The sequence below is a fragment of the Panthera pardus genome, unplaced genomic scaffold (assembly GCF_024362965.1).
Source record: "Panthera pardus isolate Hobbes unplaced genomic scaffold, ASM2436296v1 HiC_scaffold_3, whole genome shotgun sequence".
Lineage (NCBI taxonomy): Eukaryota > Metazoa > Chordata > Mammalia > Carnivora > Felidae > Panthera > Panthera pardus.
In genome coordinates, this window is record NW_026526876.1 from 13,961,907 (window position 1) to 13,977,840 (window position 15,934).

Below are 15,934 nucleotides of genomic sequence, written 5' to 3' on the forward strand. Positions count from 1 at the left end.
CGCCGGGGTCCAATAGAAATGTCTGCCCCACTCCGCTGTAACGTGCAAGACGGAGGTTAACACAAGCATTACTCAGGCGAACGGCTCTGTAAGAGTGATGAAGGAAAGTTCCGGTTGCCATGAGGTCCTGTGAAATACGTATCCTGGTCTAGCCTGAGGGGTCACCCTAAGGAAGGGATCCTGGTGCGGAGCTCTGAAGAGGGAGCTAGGGGAATGAGGACAGGTGCAGAATACACCCACCGGAGGGGGCAGCCGGTGCAAAGGGGGAGAGCGAGGGGGAGGGATACAGATGAAGTCAGAGAAGTGGATAGTGGCCACACTACGCGGGACTTGGGGGCCGTGAAGACAGTTTCTTTACAAGTCGGAGGATGGAAAGCGGGGGAGACCCAGGAGAGCAGCCAGTTTCTTCTTCGCTTCAGAGATGAGCAGCTTCAGGAGAGGGTCTTGTCCGTCCCCAGCTGTTTGTGATCGCATCGTATCCCTTGTCCCGACCACATCCCTGGCTCATCCCTTGGGCCCCAGGCCACACCCGAGCCCCTTCCCTCCTCTCCCTGAATCCTTGGAGGTGGCACCCTCCCTCTGCCCTTCCGAATGGCCCTGATGATCTCATTAGTGTAGCGTCAGGGGACGATCCTAATCGGTTTAGCCAGAGGCAGGATAAATTTCCAGCCGCACCCTGCCGAGGGAGACCTGGTCACTCACACCCATGGCCCCCTGAGACCTGCCCAGTGCGTGGTGAGTAGTGACCTTCCTGGTTGCCTTTCTTGGTGGCCACTTACCCAAGGGTGTTGGTGGGGATCTGCCCCAAGAATGGGGAGCTGGTGGGCTTTTTACCACCGCACTGAGGACTGGGTCTATGGGGGTCTGCCTGCTGTCCTATTCAGAGAGGTTGCCCAGCCAATGATTTTCAGCTCCCCCATATCAAACAGTGGCTGCAGGCAGCCCCCAAGGCCAGCAATGGTCCGGGGACCTTGGGCCACACACTCCCAGCCAACTTGAGTGGGCATCAGCCACAGGCTGGGCTGGGGCCGGGGCAGCTGGGAGAGCTTAGACGGCGGTTTCCATGAGGCCAGCATCTGAGAGTAGGAGTTCGGTCTGGGCCAGGGCTGTGCACACCAGGCCCACGGCCTGGGACTGGGGAAGGGTCTGGCTGAGCCTACACCATCTAGGCTGTGAGGAGTGGGCATCACAGGGTCTGAGCAGCCTGGACCACCAGGCCCGCTGCCATGCACCTTGGGCCCCGTGCACGTCCTCTTGGCATGGAGGCGGAATCTTAGGGAGGGAAGGTCCATGGTGGGGTCCCCCTGGTACCGGGTGCCCACACCCACCACCCAGCCTTCCTCGGGGTGGGCCCACCTGTCCTCGCCTGCCAGTCTCAGCCCTGGTGCTCTAGCAGGCAGCTGGCAGTGGCCCAAGGCTGGATTCAGGCACTGCAGCCCACAATACCAGGGATGGGTCCCAAGAGGCGGTGCCTGGGGTATCCAGTGCCAGGGGCTCCTGTCTGTGTCATGTGCTTAGCCCCAGAACCTTCCAGGCTCACAGTGGCCCTGAGGGATTAGGGTCTCCCTCTGGAGCTAATAGGCTTAGGGGAAGCTGAGTCGCCCTTGAGCAGGGTCAGGGGGCTTAGGGCATCCAGGGAGAGGTTCTGCGGGAGGGGCAGAGGGGAGGTCACCCTATGCAGTGGGTTCAGGGACGCCAGCAGGTGGCACTGGTGCCCAGAGCAGTCCCTCAGCACAGCGAGTGGCCGGGGGTGGGGTGGGGGGTGAAAGATTCTACTAGTTGAGAGAGGAAGCTGCTGGGGTGGAGGGGAGGGTTGCACAGCTGAGCTCTGGACTTGTTCTGAGACACGCCCCTCCCTGGCCAGCCCGCTGCCCTCCCTTTCTCAGTCGTTCTTCATTGACACTACTAGCTGCCTGGCATGCCACCGGGAATGAGACAGAGTGTCCCCACCCACCCGAGGGGGTTGCACCTGCAGGGCCACCCAGGACTCTCATTCCCTCTGCCTGACCCCAGCTGGAGCCCCACCTGGAGATGAGAGGGGGCTGTTGTCGGGGTCATGCCCAGGATCTCGTGTTTCAGGATTTCCTCTGTTCTTCTGGGTTGAGACCTGCAGGGGGGCTGACTGGGATCCCCTCCCCCCACCAGCCTGGTGTGCCCCCAGCCCACAGCGTGAGGAAGTCTAGAAGCCAGAGGTCTCCGTGGGGTCTCTGCCATCCTGGCCATGAACCTGGAGCCACCCAAGGCCGAGATCCGGTCGGCCACCAGGGTGATTGGGGGGCCTGTCACTCCCAGGAAAGGGCCCCCCAAGTTTAAGCAGCGGCAAACCAGGCAGTTCAAGAGCAAGCCCCCCAAGAAAGGCGTCCAAGGGTAAGCAAGGCTTGGGGAGGGGCCCAGCCCCAGGCTACACAGGAAGGAGGCGGGGCTACACTTTGAGTGGGTGCTCAGCTGTCCTGTCCTGGCTGAGGGTGGTCCCATCATCCTAATAGGGTGGGGTGGTTCTGGAGGGCCTGAGGGTCCCCCTCAGCATGGGGGTGCGGGAGGTCTCCGGGGCTCCTGTCCCCCTCTACCTGTTACTGCCAAATGGGTCTGGAGACTATGCTCACTGCCACCTAGGGATTCAGCCACAGGCCACGCACTGACGTGTGTCCCTGCACACACACTCACAGCCAGGGCACGCTGGGTAACTCAGGGGTCTGCGGTCAAGTGCATGAACACCCCCCCACACACACCCCCACTCCTCTTTTCCTGGCCACTGGCCCTGACCACTCTGTTCTGTAGGTTTGGGGATGACATCCCTGGAATGGAAGGCCTGGGAACAGGTATGATGTCCTTGAGGGTCTTCCCAGGTCCCCCCCACTCCCCCACCTGTGAGCTTGCCTGCCGTCCCACCCTTCCTCTGGCGGAAGCTTATCTAGGGCGCCGCCCCAAGCCTGTCCTTCGTTCTCTGCCCCAATATCGAGCTTTAGACCTCCCGTTCAGTGGGTTCACTGTGGACTTGGAGGGGCTGGAAAGGCATGGGGAGCTCTTGCCGTCCCTCTCTCCACCTGGCCTGCTGCACCCACTGCCTTCCACCCGGCCCCCTCCGGCTGGCGTGCCCCGGTGGGGAGGGCTCTGCACCCAGGACTTCTCTCACCCCCTGAGGGGATGGTGGCCCCTGGGGCCATGACCCTCCTGGTCCCACCGTCCCTTCTCCTGCAGACATTACGGTCATCTGCCCATGGGAGGCCTTCAACCACCTGGAGCTGCACGAACTGGCCCAGTACGGCATCATCTAGCGCGAGAGCCTGACCCGGAGTCCCAGGGCCCTACCCCCTGCTGCCCGCTCCGACCCCTGGTCAGGATTCCTGTGAGGAAGCCCATCCCCCTGAGGGTGTCCGGATTGTCCAGTTTGTGTTTGGAGACCCTTGCAAGGTGACAACCTTGGGACCCTAGATGCTAGTTACCAGAAGCCTCCCGTCTCCCTGCAGGACATCTCGGGCCCGGTCAGGCCCTGCTTAACTTCCAGAGGCCCGCAGATCTTCTTTTAGGGCTGGAAAGCCAGGGCAGGGCTCCCAGAAATGTCCCTCACCCCCTGCTCCCGTCCTGCTATCTGGTGGTGAGGACAAGCCCCCCTCGCCAGTCCTTCCCGGCTGGTGCCCTTGGGTTGGTGGCTGGAGGGGGGGGGGGGGGCGGTGTCCCGGTGGCATCAGCAAGAGCGCAGCACCCCTCCAAACCCCTCACGCCAGCAGGAAACTTGACCTCCCCCCCACGGCCCATGCTTGCTGTCCGTGTTGCAAAATAAAGTCAGCATGCCTCCCCTCGCTCGTCTAGAGTGTGCCGTGGTGCGGGCAGGGCCCAGAGGTGTGGGTCTCCAGCCGGAGTACAGGTGCAGGGTGTCGGGGTACAGTACGGGTACAGGTGCAGGGTGTCGGGGGCCGCAGGGGCCTGGCCGGGCTGAGGGGGAGGGACGCCCACGAGATGCTGAGCCTGGGTCTGTGGTGGCTGGGGGTACGCCCGGCGAGGCCAGACACGCTGGGGGGCAGGGCGCGCACGCCCGGCTGGCTGCCGGAGCCCACCCGCCAGGGGGTGGATGGGGCCCAGCCACAGCTCCTGCCGGGAGGAGGGACGCTTAGCCCTGCCCCACAAGTGAGGAAACAGGCGCAGAGATTGTGGAGTTTGCTCAGTGGCCCAGCCAGCCTGTCCTCGGTGGTCCTCGAAAGCTGGATGGGCGCCCGCCCGTGACCCAGCAGCTCCGCCCCTGACGCCACACCCGGGGGAAGTGGGCGCATCTGCACACACACACACACACACACACACACACCTGTGTGGAACTGTCCCCAGCAGCAGTCACCATCCGGAAGCCACCCAAGTGTGCATCCACACGGGCCAGGTGCGTTAGCACGGTGCAGACGTGACTCTTGGGAAGGGCCCTCTGTGGTCCCGTTAACGTGAAAGGGTCACCGACGGTGATGAAGTGCGATCGGGGTGCCCGCAGCGAGGGGGCAGAGGAGTTGGCAGAGGCCGGCTCCTGACCTGGCGGCCGATCTGCAGGTGCTTAGCTAGGTAAGGGTTCCTCACGCTGCCCGCTTAACACCGGCGCTGTTTATTGTGTGGATGCTGCCTCTCGCTCAAGTTTACTCCCGCCTGGGCCCCACCTCAACCACCACAACGGGTGGGAAAGGGCGAGGTGACCCCAGAGGAGGGCAGGTACCCAGGCCGTGGTGAGAGAGTGAGGCATCAGGGCTGGGATCAAGACTGGGGGTCATAGGTGACATCCTAGGCAAAGCGTCAGAGGCGGGGTCAGAGTGGAGGTCAGAGGCAGGGTTTGGACGCAGGCATCAGAGGCGGTCGGAGGGGGAGGTTGGAGTTGGGGGCTTGGCAGCAGGATTTCATCCGGTCTCCATACCCCACACGCTCCCTGCCCGCCGGGTGGCTCTGCCTGGTGTCCCCGGAGGAGGCAGACAGCGGCCAGCAGCACCCACCAGGCTCAGCTTACGCTCAGGTCACAGCGGGGTTTGCCAGGGAGCAGGCAGTGCCCGACTCAGTGGTGGAGAACAAAAGTCCCCAAAAGATCGTGAAATCAGGGGGTGGCACAGGGACTCATGCTAGCAGGGCCTGACGGAACCGGGAAGGAGGCGGACGTGCTCTGCCCTCAGGGGAAGGGGGCCCCTGGGGGGCCGGAGGCACAGCCGGTGGAGGAGGCCAGGGCGTCTGGGATGCCGTAGGACACCTTCCCTGGGGGTCCTCCTGGGCTGTCAGCCCTGGGCCAGTTTGGCAGGGGCCGTTTCACGGAGTGTGAGGCGCGGGTGGACAAGGCCACCGTCCCCGCGGCTCTGGGGCTGTCCACCTCCCCCGGGCGGACGGCCAGGGCCCTCGCCAGCTGGTTGGCCAACAGGAGCTCCACCCCTTGGACCGCCACGACCACGATCGCGTAGGCACCCGCGGCCCGCACGTTCCTGCGCAGCCACCGCCGGAGAGGAGGGCCACAGCCCTCCAGGTGCACCACTCTCCGAGCGGCATCCTCGTCCAGGCGCAGGGCTCCAGAGCCACACTGGTCGTTGACAGAGACTCCGTCTTCCCCGGGGTGGACGCAGCAGGAGGCAGGAAGGCTGCAGGCCTGGACCCCCGGGGAGCTGCAGTTAAAGTACCTGTAAGGGCGGGCACGCCTGGGCGTCAGTCTGGAGGGCACACGCAGACACACAGATGCGTGCACACCCGCACACATACTTGTGCACACACAGTACCCAGGTTTCCGGAGCTTATCCCAGCACCCAGTAGTCCTGCGCACATGCAGGCACCTGTAAAATCTCGGCTAGAAGGGACGTACTTGGTGACAGGGTTCAAGGGGAGACAAGCTCGTGAGGGGGGAATGAAGACCGCCTCGCTCGGTGGGGGCTGCTGAGTTGGTCTGAACAGGCAGGACTGGAGGGGGCAGGTGGGCGGCAGCCTGCGGGGGGTCACAACGGGGAGTGAGGGGCAGCACTTGGGAGGAGCTCGCCGGGCGGGAGGAAGCTGCTCTCCTCACGGCCCCCGCCTCCAGGCAGCAGCCCAGCGTCCCCGGCCTTTGGGGTCCAGGGTCCTGGGCCTCCAGGTCACCCCCCTTGCCCTCCCTCACAGGCCTGCTCTCATCTCCCGGAAGAGTGGGCCTCACCAAGACAAGGACTCGAAAGCCGGCAGGATAGGTGGCAACGTGACCCCACAGGGGCCCGTCACCAATCCGAAGTCAGACACAGCCCGTGAGTGAGAACACCCACATGGATGCTTCTGGAGTGCCTGGCATGTTTAAGTGACCGTTGGATACAGATGGCTGTTTTTCAAGCCTCTGTATGGCTCTGTCTCTCGTGGTCAGTTGTCCTCAGGCACAGTGTAAAAAATACACTACACCGTGTTCCTAAATCCATGCACACACAGACGCGCGCTCGCACACGGACACCGGCGTGCACACGCTGTTGAGGGAGAACCGTGGAGTCCAGAGCCGTGTCCCCAAGTAACCTAAAAGTTATTTTCGTTTGACACCGAGATGTCCTGTACGATGACCTTCACAAAAACACCCCCAAAAGTGACTTTCTGACTCTGTTGGCTCGATCTCGGTCCACCTGGTCCTGGTCCAAGGAGAGGGAGCAGAAACACGGGCCCAAGAGCGTGCACGTGCACATGTGTGTGCATACATGCAAGCGTGTCCACGTGGGCACGTGCATGAGTGTGCCCACGCGAGCGAGTGCGTGGCCTGGTCTGCTGGCCTCTGGGGACCGTCCCTCCCCCTTGGGCCCGGGACTCACAGGTTCCGCGTCCAGTCCCGGTAGGAAGACGCCCCGCAGCACTGCAGCCCAAGCTGGATTTGGTCAATAAGGAAGCGCAGGCCCGGGTCATCCTGATAGTGGGTGATGGCCGCACGCAGGGTGTGCTCCAGGCCATCCTGCAGTGGGCCCCAGAGGGCCACCAGCAGGGCACCCACCACGGCCTCCAGCAGCAGGAAGGCGACGAGACCCCCCGAGAAGCAGCGGAGCAGAAAAGCGCTCTCACACAGGGCCCCCAGGCAGCCCGCCAGGCTCACCGCACTGACGGCCAGCCCCCCCAGTACCAGTCCCAGAATGGGGTCTTTGGGCAGGGCCGCCCCCCAGACGCTCCCCAGAGACCCCTTGACGGCCAAGCCCCAGAGCCCGATGGCCAGGGCCAGCAGACCAAGCAGAGAGAAGAGGAAGTTGAGCAGGAAGGTCAGGCACTTCAGGCAGCTGATTCCCAAGGGGAGGGAGGAGGCCGGGCCTCCCCCGGGGCCTGCCCTCCAGACCCGCTCCTCTTGGGGCGCTGGACCTGGACGGCTTGAAGTGAGCGGCCCCTCCTGGCACCCGGGGTCCTGCAGAGGAGGGAGGGATGAACGGGGAGACTTCACCAGCACGATGCGATAACCAACAGGGAGGTAGCCTCCTCCTCGCGGCCAGGGGTCAGAGCCCGGCAGCGGGAAAGAGGCTGGACAGTGCATAGAGGAGGGGGTGCTCAGAGACCCTCGGAGGCCGGAGACATGGTGGCCTCTGGGCTCGTCCCGCTCAGCTAGGCGGCAGAGGGGACGGTGAGGGCCCACCTCCTTTCGAACAAGGGCTGCCTGTACCCTGCCAGTTCACGGTCCAGACTGAGCAAGGGGATCCAGAGGAGCAGCCGTTCCACCAACACGCTCCTGCCCTTTATCTCCCCCCGCCCACCCGTGTGATGAAGGATGTGGGTCAGGCCCCTGACTTTCCCGCAGCGCAGGCACGGGGCAGGCAGCCGGTTACCCCGGGTTTGGAAAAGTATCTGTGTGGGTTGGTCTGTACGTGCAGTGGAGAGAGGGGCTTCCCCACCCAGGCCAGGGGGGTGGGGGCCTGTCAGGCAGAAGGGCTGGCCCAGGGGACTGCCCTTTCTGCTCCCCCCCCCTGAGACCAGCCCCAATGTCCCAGGATCTGCTGGGCTGGCCCCTCTGTCGGAGCACAGACGTGGTACCAGGCCTACAGCTGTAGGAGGCAGGCTCCCAGGGCAGGGAGAAGGGCGGCCTGAGACCAGGGCTCTGTGGGATTCAGGGCCCTCCAGCAGGACACTCAGCCACCCTCTGGGGCACTGGCCGGGCCAGGTGTGGACTGTCGGGAAGTGCTGACCCCTCCCCTGCCCCCACCTCTGACTCTGCATCAAAACCTCATCCGTTATGAACTTGGAGCTGAGGAGCAGAGAACTATTTATCAGCCCCTGAGACCCCAACAGTCAGTAGGAGCAAAAGGGCAGGTTGCTGGTACCAGGTTGTGAGGGGCAGGGGGGAGTGGGGGGGGAAGGGGGCACCAGGGCGGGTAAGAAGGCCAAGAGGCTGGTGGGGGCGTAGTCACAGGTGGAGGTGGATGAGCAGGACAGGAGGGAGGTCCCGAAGGCCCCAGTGGGCACCGTCCCCCCGCTCCCGGAGCATGGATGCAGCCACGTCAAACACAAGGCAACAACACGAAACGTTTCGGAGCTGGAGCAAGGTGAGGGGTGACGGTCGGGTGCCTGATCAGTAACCCCCCATCCTAAACTTAGCTCCTCATGGGCGCCCACCTACTGGCCGGTCCGAGCACACCGCAAGGCTCAGGGTGGGGGCGAACCCAGCCTGAGGTCCTCCCAAGAGCCTTGGTGGGGGGGGTGGTGTGGAGACACCTCCAATCCGGGGCTGAGGCCGACAGGGCGCTGGCTTACCTGGACCAGCAGGGGGCTCTTTTCCCCTTCCTCCATTCTCCAGCAGGACAGGTGCGCTGGGCCCCTGCCTGGCCTCTCTAGCTGGGACGCAGAGCTGGTGCCGTGTCCTCGGCCGGTCTGTGAGCCGTGCAGTCGGGGCCGGCTGAGTTGTGAACCGAGCCAGGAGGCCACAGTCATGACCAGATCATGTGAGGCATCACATTTTAGGGCTTAAGGCAGCCTCTGCTTGTTGAGACCCAGAGCCTCTGTGGATTCCCTGAGGCTCCGTGCAGGCGTGATGTGGGTGGGCTGCCACCTCGTGGTGACCGCTGCAGGCCCCCAGGGTGGGCCTCGGCCTGGCAGGTCGGCTCCGTCAGTTCACCCAGGGAATCAGACCCGCGAACTGGTTCCCAGAAACAATCCTGGGAGACCCGCCAGCAGCTAGATGCCAGGTTATCCCCCCGATTCATTCACTGCAAGAACGAGGCGGTGTCCACTGGGCAGATCACGTCCCTCCTGGTTTTGAGGTACGTGGGCTCCCCACTCCCTCTGAGTTTGTCTTCTCAGGGGCAGGACTGTGTTCACCGTGTCCACTGGGCCCTAGAGCTTGGACGAACCCGGGCCACGCAGCTGCTGTGCAGACAGGGTGCTCTCTGGCCCCGTACTTCCTGGCCCCTCTCCCTGGCTTGGATGGCGGGGGGGAAGCAAGGCTCAGAGCAGATGCCCACCCGCTACCAGTGCTTTGACAACACGGCGCATACCTCTCCACGCCTCCCTCCCTCCCTTGTGATGTGTGGGATTATGATACGAAGGTGAGTCCTTGGCTCGCGGGGATCTCTGGAAGTTGGGGGAGCACATGTTTCCATGGCAGGAGAAAGTTGGGGGGCCTCCTCCGGGGCAGGTATGCCACAGGCCCCGCTGTCTTCACCATCCTCTCCCCTGGTGTTTCTTGGCTGCTTTGGTTTGACATCCAAGCCCCCCCCCCCCCCCGCCTTACAGTCCAGCCGCATGGCTGCCTGCCAAGCACTCAAGTGCCCTTGACCTTTGCCATCCCCTGAAATCTCCCTGTGTCCAGTTCCGGACCACATCCTGCCCAGCGAGCGGAGGCCTCCCCTCTCCTGGGCTTTTGGGGGGCACTGTTCACTTCTAATGTGCTCCGTTTGGCTTCGTTTTGTAATTATCTGTGTTCCGGCTTCGTGTTCCCATGCGACAATCACGCAACTGAGCCCAGTCTACGTTCCCGACCTGCAGGACCGTGAGGCGAACGAGTGGCTGTCGTTTGAAGCCGCTAAGTTTTGGAAGAGTTTGTTTCACCCTATTACCGTCACAATGGATTTACAATAGATACACAATCCTATGACAGATAACTGTCGCAAGAGATCACGGATATACGTCAGGGACGGTCGGAGCCCCGGCGATACGGCAGTGGAAAAACTCGTCCACTTGTCAGCAGGAAGCGGAAGTCCCAAAGTAGGCGAATAGATACGTGAATATATGTGATTTTACATGGTCGCCAGAGTTATGAAGCCAGGAAAGGAGGCAGGAGAGTTGGGGGAGGGGTGTTGTCTTACGTAAGGTGCTGAGGGAGAGCCCCACTGTGAGGCATCTGGCCCCCAGGTATGTCCTGAACTGCAAACAGGGACTCAAACAAATTCACATGCACGCGTATGCACAGCACTACTATTCACAACTGCCAAAAGGTGGAAGCAGCCCAGGTGTGAATCCGCGAAGAACAGATAATCCAAATGATGTGCTCCATCCACCCAATGGAATGTTAGCCATGGAAAGGAAGAGAACTCTGACACCTGCTACAACATAGCTGGGCCTTGGAAAATTCGCGCTCAGTGAAGGAAGCCAGACACAAAAGCCCACACTGTAGGATGCCATCGCGTGAAATACTCAGAATAGGTAAATCTGTAAGGACGGAACGAAGATCAGTGGCTGCCAGGGGCTGGGGGAGGGGAAGGGGGGGCTGCTGCTGAATGGGGTGGGGTTTCCCTTTGGGGGTGATGGAAGTGTGTGGGAACCACAGAGGACGTGGTTGTACCACATTTTGAAAGCACTAAATGCCCCTGAATTGTTCACTCTAAAATGGTTAACAGCATGTTACGTGAATTTCATTTTTATTTCATTTCATATCATTTCTTTTTTTTTTTAATTTTTTTTTTAATGTTTATTTATTTTTGAGACAGAGAGAGACAGAGCATGAATGGGGGAGGGTCAGAGAGAGAGAGAGACACAGAATCTGAAACAGGCTCCAGGCTCTGAGCAGTCAGCACAGAGCCCCACGCGGGGCTGGAACTCACATACCACGAGATCGTGACCTGAGCCGAAGTCGGACGCTTAACCGACTGAGCCACCCAGGCGCCCCTCGTTTCATATTTTAGAGAGAGAGAGTGTGTGAGTGAGGGAGAGAGGTAGAGGGACAGAGAGAATCTTAAATGGGCTCCATGCTCAGCACGGGGACTGATGTGGCTCGATCCCATGACCCTGGGTCATGACCTGTACTGAGTTGGATGCTCAAGTGACTGAGCCACCCAGGCACCCTGAGAATTTCATCTTAATATATTTAAATCTGGGGCGCCTGGGTGGCTCAGTCGGTTGGGCGGCTGACTTTGGCTCAGGTCATGATCTCACGGTGTGTGAGTTCGAGCCTCACATCGGGCTCTGTGCTGGCAGCTCAGAGCCCGAAGCCTGCTTCAGATTCTGTGTCTCCCTTCCTGCCCCTCTCCAGCTTGCACTCTGTGTCTATCTCTCTCGCTTTCAAAAACGAATAAATGTTAAAAATTTTTTTTGAAATTTCCTTAAAAAAAAAAAAGAGGTTATCAACTTAAAATGAGGCAAATGGGCCAATGGCCTTGTACGAAGAGGAAATTGGGACACACAGAGGGACACCAGGGATGCCTGAGCACAGAGGAAAGACACAGCTGTCTGCCAGCTAAGGCGGCCGGCCTCAGAAGAAACCGAACTCGGTCACCTTGATCTCAGGCTTCCAGCATCCAGAACCATGAGAAAACAGGTTTAAGTTCTCCAGTCTGTGGGATTTTGTTACGGCAGCCCTAGCAAAGTGAAACGACCACCATAGAACTTTAAAGAGTCAGTGTAATAGGCGTGTCCGGGGGGCTCAGTCAGTTAAGCGTCGAGTTAGGCTCAGGCCATGATCTCATGGTTCATGGGTTTGAGCCCCGCATCGGGCTCTGTGCTGACAGCTTGGAGCCTGCTTCGGATTCTGTGTCTCCCTCTCTCTCTGCCCCTCCCCTGCTTGCTGTCTCTCTCTCTCTCTCTCTCTCTCTCTCTCTCTCTCTCTCTCTCGTAAATACAGATTAAAACATTTTTTTTAATGAATACGTTTGGATAGAAGAGAAGCAAAAACACCAGAGGCCATTCTGTAAAAGAGAAGCAGGAAATAGAAGGGTGCGTGTTGGTGGAATAAAACCCAGTACCTCGATCTTCCAGGCAACCCTTTCGGCTCTCCCTCCGGAGTTTGTCTTGGATCTGGACACTTCTCAGCCTTTGCTGTCACCCCGCTGTCCTCTGGACTATGGCATCAGCCTCCTCACCCGTCTCCCTGCTTCTCCCCGCCATCTCTTGTCCATTCAGCTTCCGGAGAATCCTTCTGAAACATAATGGAGAGCATGCCTTCTTTGCTCTCTTCCCCCCAAAGGCTTCCTAACTTCTATTTAGAATAGAATTTAAAGGCCTTTCCACGTCTCACGTGGTTCTTCCTGACCCAGCCCTCCCCTGCTCTCACTCATGGTACCCCAGCCACGCTGGCTGCTTTGTTGCTCCTGGAGCACCCAGCACTTCTCAGGTCGCCGCCGGACCTTTGCACATGCTTTCCCCTCACCCTTTCACTCTTCCCTCAGATACCCGTATCGCTCACTTTACCTAGGACCCGCTCACACACCATCTCCTTAGAGAGGTCTTTGTTGACCATCTGATTTCAGATAGCCTCTGGGCGCCTGGGTGGCTCAGTCCGTCAAGCATTCGAGTCGTGATTTAGGCTCAGGTCACGATCTCACGGTTCATGAGTTGGAGTCCTGCATCAGGCTCTGACAGTGACAGTGTGGAGCCTGCTCGGGATTCTCTCTCTCTTTCTGCCCTTCCTGTGCTTGTGCTCTCGCTCTCCTTCTCTCTCTCTCTCTCAAAAGAAATAAACAAACTGAAAAAAATAAAATAGTCTCTATCACCCTCCACCCCCTCCCCTGCTTTGGTTGTCCATTACTGGACATTGTATACCTACATGTATACCTACAACCTGCCTCCTGCTGGGAAGACTCCACCAGGGGATCTCTTTCTGCTCTATTCCCGGCATTAGCTTAGCCAAGCCACACACAGAGAAGACACTTGAAAAGTTATCTGTTGACAGACTGAACAAGGCAAGCTCAAATGACTTCGAGATTGAGATTATAGAACAGATGGTGGTGTAAACGTTGGTATCGGGGCAGTAAATAACAGAGCCGGGGAAGGTGGGAGGTGCCGACAGGGAGGAAAGGAGAGTGGCAGTCCCCTGAACTTTTCAGCACAGGGGATAAATACAACCTGAAGCTGAGCCACGGGGTTAAAAAACACGGATTTTGGCCTTTAGAAGTTTTCATAACTCTCCCCCACAGTCATGGGCAAGGTCAGCCACGGACTTTGCAGGGCCCAGTGCAAAACAAGGAGGGGCTCCTAGCTGAACATTATGAAGAGTTACGAGCCCTTGGCAGCTAAGCGTCGAACCCAGCACGGGGCGGGGCCTCTGGGCCAGTCGGTGGCCCGTGAGGCTGGCCCTGGCGGCACGGTTTAGAATATTACATCTCTGGGGCGGAGAAATGTTGACCTTACATGCAGTTTAAATTCAGTTGTTTCTCTTCTGTCGGATTCCTGGCAATACCTTTTTTCGTTTTTCGTAGCATCAAAGTGTGACGTTACCTTCCTGAAATTATTTCTCTGCATGCTACCGGCAAGACGGAGGGCGTGCTAGTTTCCTCAATTATCAGCCAGCAGGGATGGCTTCTGGGTGAGAGTCGGACTCTCCCCGCGCGGCCCGCGCGGCCCGCGCTTTCAGAAAGCCGCGCGTCCCCGGGGCGTCCTTCCCGCCTGCCGGGCGGGGGCGCGCGGCTCCGAGGCGGGCTCCGGGGCCGCGCGCCTGCGCATGCGCGGGCCGTTGGAGGGCCGGAACTCAGTTTCGGGGCTGCGCTGCCGGCGGAGCGCGTTGGGCGAGGCGCCGGACGTCGCGGCGGTGGCGGCCGGCGGCGAAGCTGGAGCGGCGGTGGCGGCGGCGGCGGGAGGCCGGGGCTGAGGCCGGGGCCGGGGCCGGGGCTGCGAGGCCCGCGGGGCGGCAGGCGGCGGCGGCGGCCCGGGGCTCGAGCCCGGAGGCGGGATCGGCCGCCATGGCCGAGAGCATCGTGAGTGGGGCGGCAGCGCGAGCGGGGCGCCGGGATGAGGCAGCAGATTTACCGGCGCGGCCTGTGGGGCGGCGGAGTCCGCCTCCCGCCGCCGCCTCCCGGCCGAGGGCTCGCGCCGTCCCCGCCCTCCCGCCCCTCCCCGGCCGTTGGCGACGCGGGCCGCGCGGGCCCCGCCGGGCGGGCCGGGCCGGGTGCGGGGCCGCGGGCCTTCCGCCACCACGTCCCCGGCGCGGGCCGGGCTGCGGGGCAGGGCTGCGGGGCGGCGGGCCCTCGGAGCCGGGGCGCGCCCCTGCCCGCGCACCGGGCCCCGGAGGTGCCGGCTCAGAGTTCCCGCGAGGAGAGAGCTCTTGTGTCCAGAGGGGCCTTTGCGGACGCGGGGTGCCGGGCGGGGGGCGCACGGCGGCTCGCCGCCTCCTGCCCCTCCGTGGCAAGGACAGTTTGACAGCTACCTGTTTGAAAGGGGACGTTTTAGATTTGACTTGTGACCAGGAATTAGGAATTGGCATGCCCCCCCCCCCCCCCCCGTGCCCCTTAAGTCAGTGGAAACGAGGAGGAAAAAAACAAAACAAAACCAAATCGGAAACAAAACAGTCCTCCCTTGACTTGTGGCAAGTTGCCTCTCAGAAGTAAATGTGGCTGGGAAAAAATCAACAGACCAGGTGGACAGAAGAATTTTGGTTAATGTTAAGGAATATTTGGGATTTCTGGGGGGAAAGCAAAGCAGTATTGGGTGGCAGGTACTATTCCTGCTTTAGCGGAGTGATGGCTTCTGCAGTTTGGTTGGGGGGTCCAGACTGGCCTGGATTCTGCCTTCTGGATGTCTTGGGTCTACAGGAAGGAGCTCTGGAGTTGGAGGCTTTCCTCTAGCCCTCCCTAGGCTGCCGTGCAGGCCCCCTGGCGTCTCCTCCATGTTTCCCATGGATGAGCAGAGGGAATAAATGCCCCAAGAGAAACTTAAGAGAAATTGACTCTTTTCTTGTTTTAAATGTTTTTATTTTTGAGACAGCGTGAGCTGGGGAGGGGCACAGAGAGAGGGAGACCGGAATTGAAGCGGGCTCCACACTGACAGTACAGAGCCCCGACGCGGGGCTCGAACTCCGGAGTGATGAGATCATGACCTGAGCTGAAGTCAGACGCGGAGCTGACTGAGCCACCCAGGCACCCCTCTTTTCTTTTTTTTTAATGTTTTTTGTTGTTTTTTTTTTAATTTTTATTTTTGAGACAGAGAGAGAGACAGACAGAGCACCAGTGGGGGAGGGGCTGGGAGAGAGGGAGACACAGAATCCGAAGCAGGCTCCAGGCTCCGAGCTGTCAGCACAGAGCCTGACTCAGGGCTCGAACTCACGAACCCATGAGATCATGACCCGAGCTGAAGTCGGACGCTGAACCGACTGAGCCACCCAGGCGCCCCATCAGTAACTTCTAAAAAAAGGATGAGAATCAGCATTCAAATCTACTTTCAAACTCTCTTTACTGTCATATTTCAGTTCAAGTAGCCACGGACAAACATGTTTTAGAAAAGGACATTTTTCCACTGGTGTGTGTAAGGCTAGGTGAGAAACTGTGGGTGTAACTGATTTTTATCTGGCTAATGCTTGGACTCTCCAAGAAGTGTTCCAGGCTCATTTTCTTCTAGATAGTGAAACCTAAGTTAGCAGGAGGCTGTGTGTCTCTGCCTCTCCTTGTGTGTTCTAGTTGGTGGCCTGCGTCAGAGACCACACTAGAACTTCCCTCGGTACAAATTATGTTTGTTGGAGTTAAATACTGGGTTTAGTTGAGAAACCTGGACTCTGCCCTGTTGCAGATGATCAAATAGAAGGACTTCTTAAGCTTCAGAACATTCCAGAAACATGTAAGCCTGGCCTTTAGCTCAGAGGTGGAGCGTCATGCTCTTG

At 60.0% G+C, this 15,934-nt stretch overlaps 3 protein-coding genes across 3 annotated transcripts in view; 2 read left to right on the plus strand and 1 right to left on the minus strand.

Annotated features, from left to right (window-relative positions):
- The first annotated feature begins 609 nt into the window (after window positions 1–609).
- PDE6G (phosphodiesterase 6G) lies at window positions 610–3,800 on the plus strand. The gene is made up of 4 exons (XM_019465935.2): window positions 610–735; window positions 2,080–2,367; window positions 2,779–2,819; window positions 3,199–3,800. Exons 2-4 carry the CDS (start codon window positions 2,222–2,224, stop codon window positions 3,273–3,275), a joined length of 264 nt encoding a protein of 87 aa, XP_019321480.1. The 5' UTR covers window positions 610–735; window positions 2,080–2,221; the 3' UTR covers window positions 3,276–3,800.
- Window positions 3,801–4,566: 766 nt separating this feature from the next.
- On the minus strand, window positions 4,567–8,839 carry TSPAN10 (tetraspanin 10). Its single transcript, XM_019465925.2, has 3 exons — window positions 8,671–8,839; window positions 6,759–7,333; window positions 4,567–5,627 (listed from the first exon to the last, which is right to left on the minus strand). Exons 1-3 carry the CDS (start codon window positions 8,704–8,706, stop codon window positions 5,132–5,134), a joined length of 1,107 nt encoding a protein of 368 aa, XP_019321470.2. The 5' UTR covers window positions 8,707–8,839; the 3' UTR covers window positions 4,567–5,131.
- Window positions 8,840–13,856: 5,017 nt separating this feature from the next.
- Window positions 13,857–15,934, plus strand: part of NPLOC4 (NPL4 homolog, ubiquitin recognition factor) — a 59,760-nt gene continuing 57,682 nt past the window's right edge. The window contains exon 1 of the mRNA XM_053892285.1: window positions 13,857–14,039. Within this exon, the coding sequence (XP_053748260.1) occupies window positions 14,025–14,039 (15 nt within the window). The 5' untranslated portion in view covers window positions 13,857–14,024. The remainder of the gene's footprint in view (window positions 14,040–15,934) is intronic.

Coding starts and splice junctions, on each gene's coding strand:
- PDE6G (XM_019465935.2), top strand. CDS start 2,222: ATGAACCTGGAGCCACCCAAGGCCGAGATCCGGTCGGCCACCAGGGTG. Junction 2,368..2,778: donor CCCAAGAAAGGCGTCCAAGG/GTAAGCAAGGCT, acceptor TCTGTTCTGTAG/GTTTGGGGATGACATCCCTG. Junction 2,820..3,198: donor AATGGAAGGCCTGGGAACAG/GTATGATGTCCT, acceptor CTTCTCCTGCAG/ACATTACGGTCATCTGCCCA.
- TSPAN10 (XM_019465925.2), bottom strand. CDS start 8,706: ATGGAGGAAGGGGAAAAGAGCCCCCTGCTGGTCCAG. Junction 7,334..8,670: donor AGAGCCCCCTGCTGGTCCAG/GTAAGCCAGCGC, acceptor CCTCCTCTGCAG/GACCCCGGGTGCCAGGAGGG. Junction 5,628..6,758: donor CGGGACTGGACGCGGAACCT/GTGAGTCCCGGG, acceptor CCGCCCTTACAG/GTACTTTAACTGCAGCTCCC.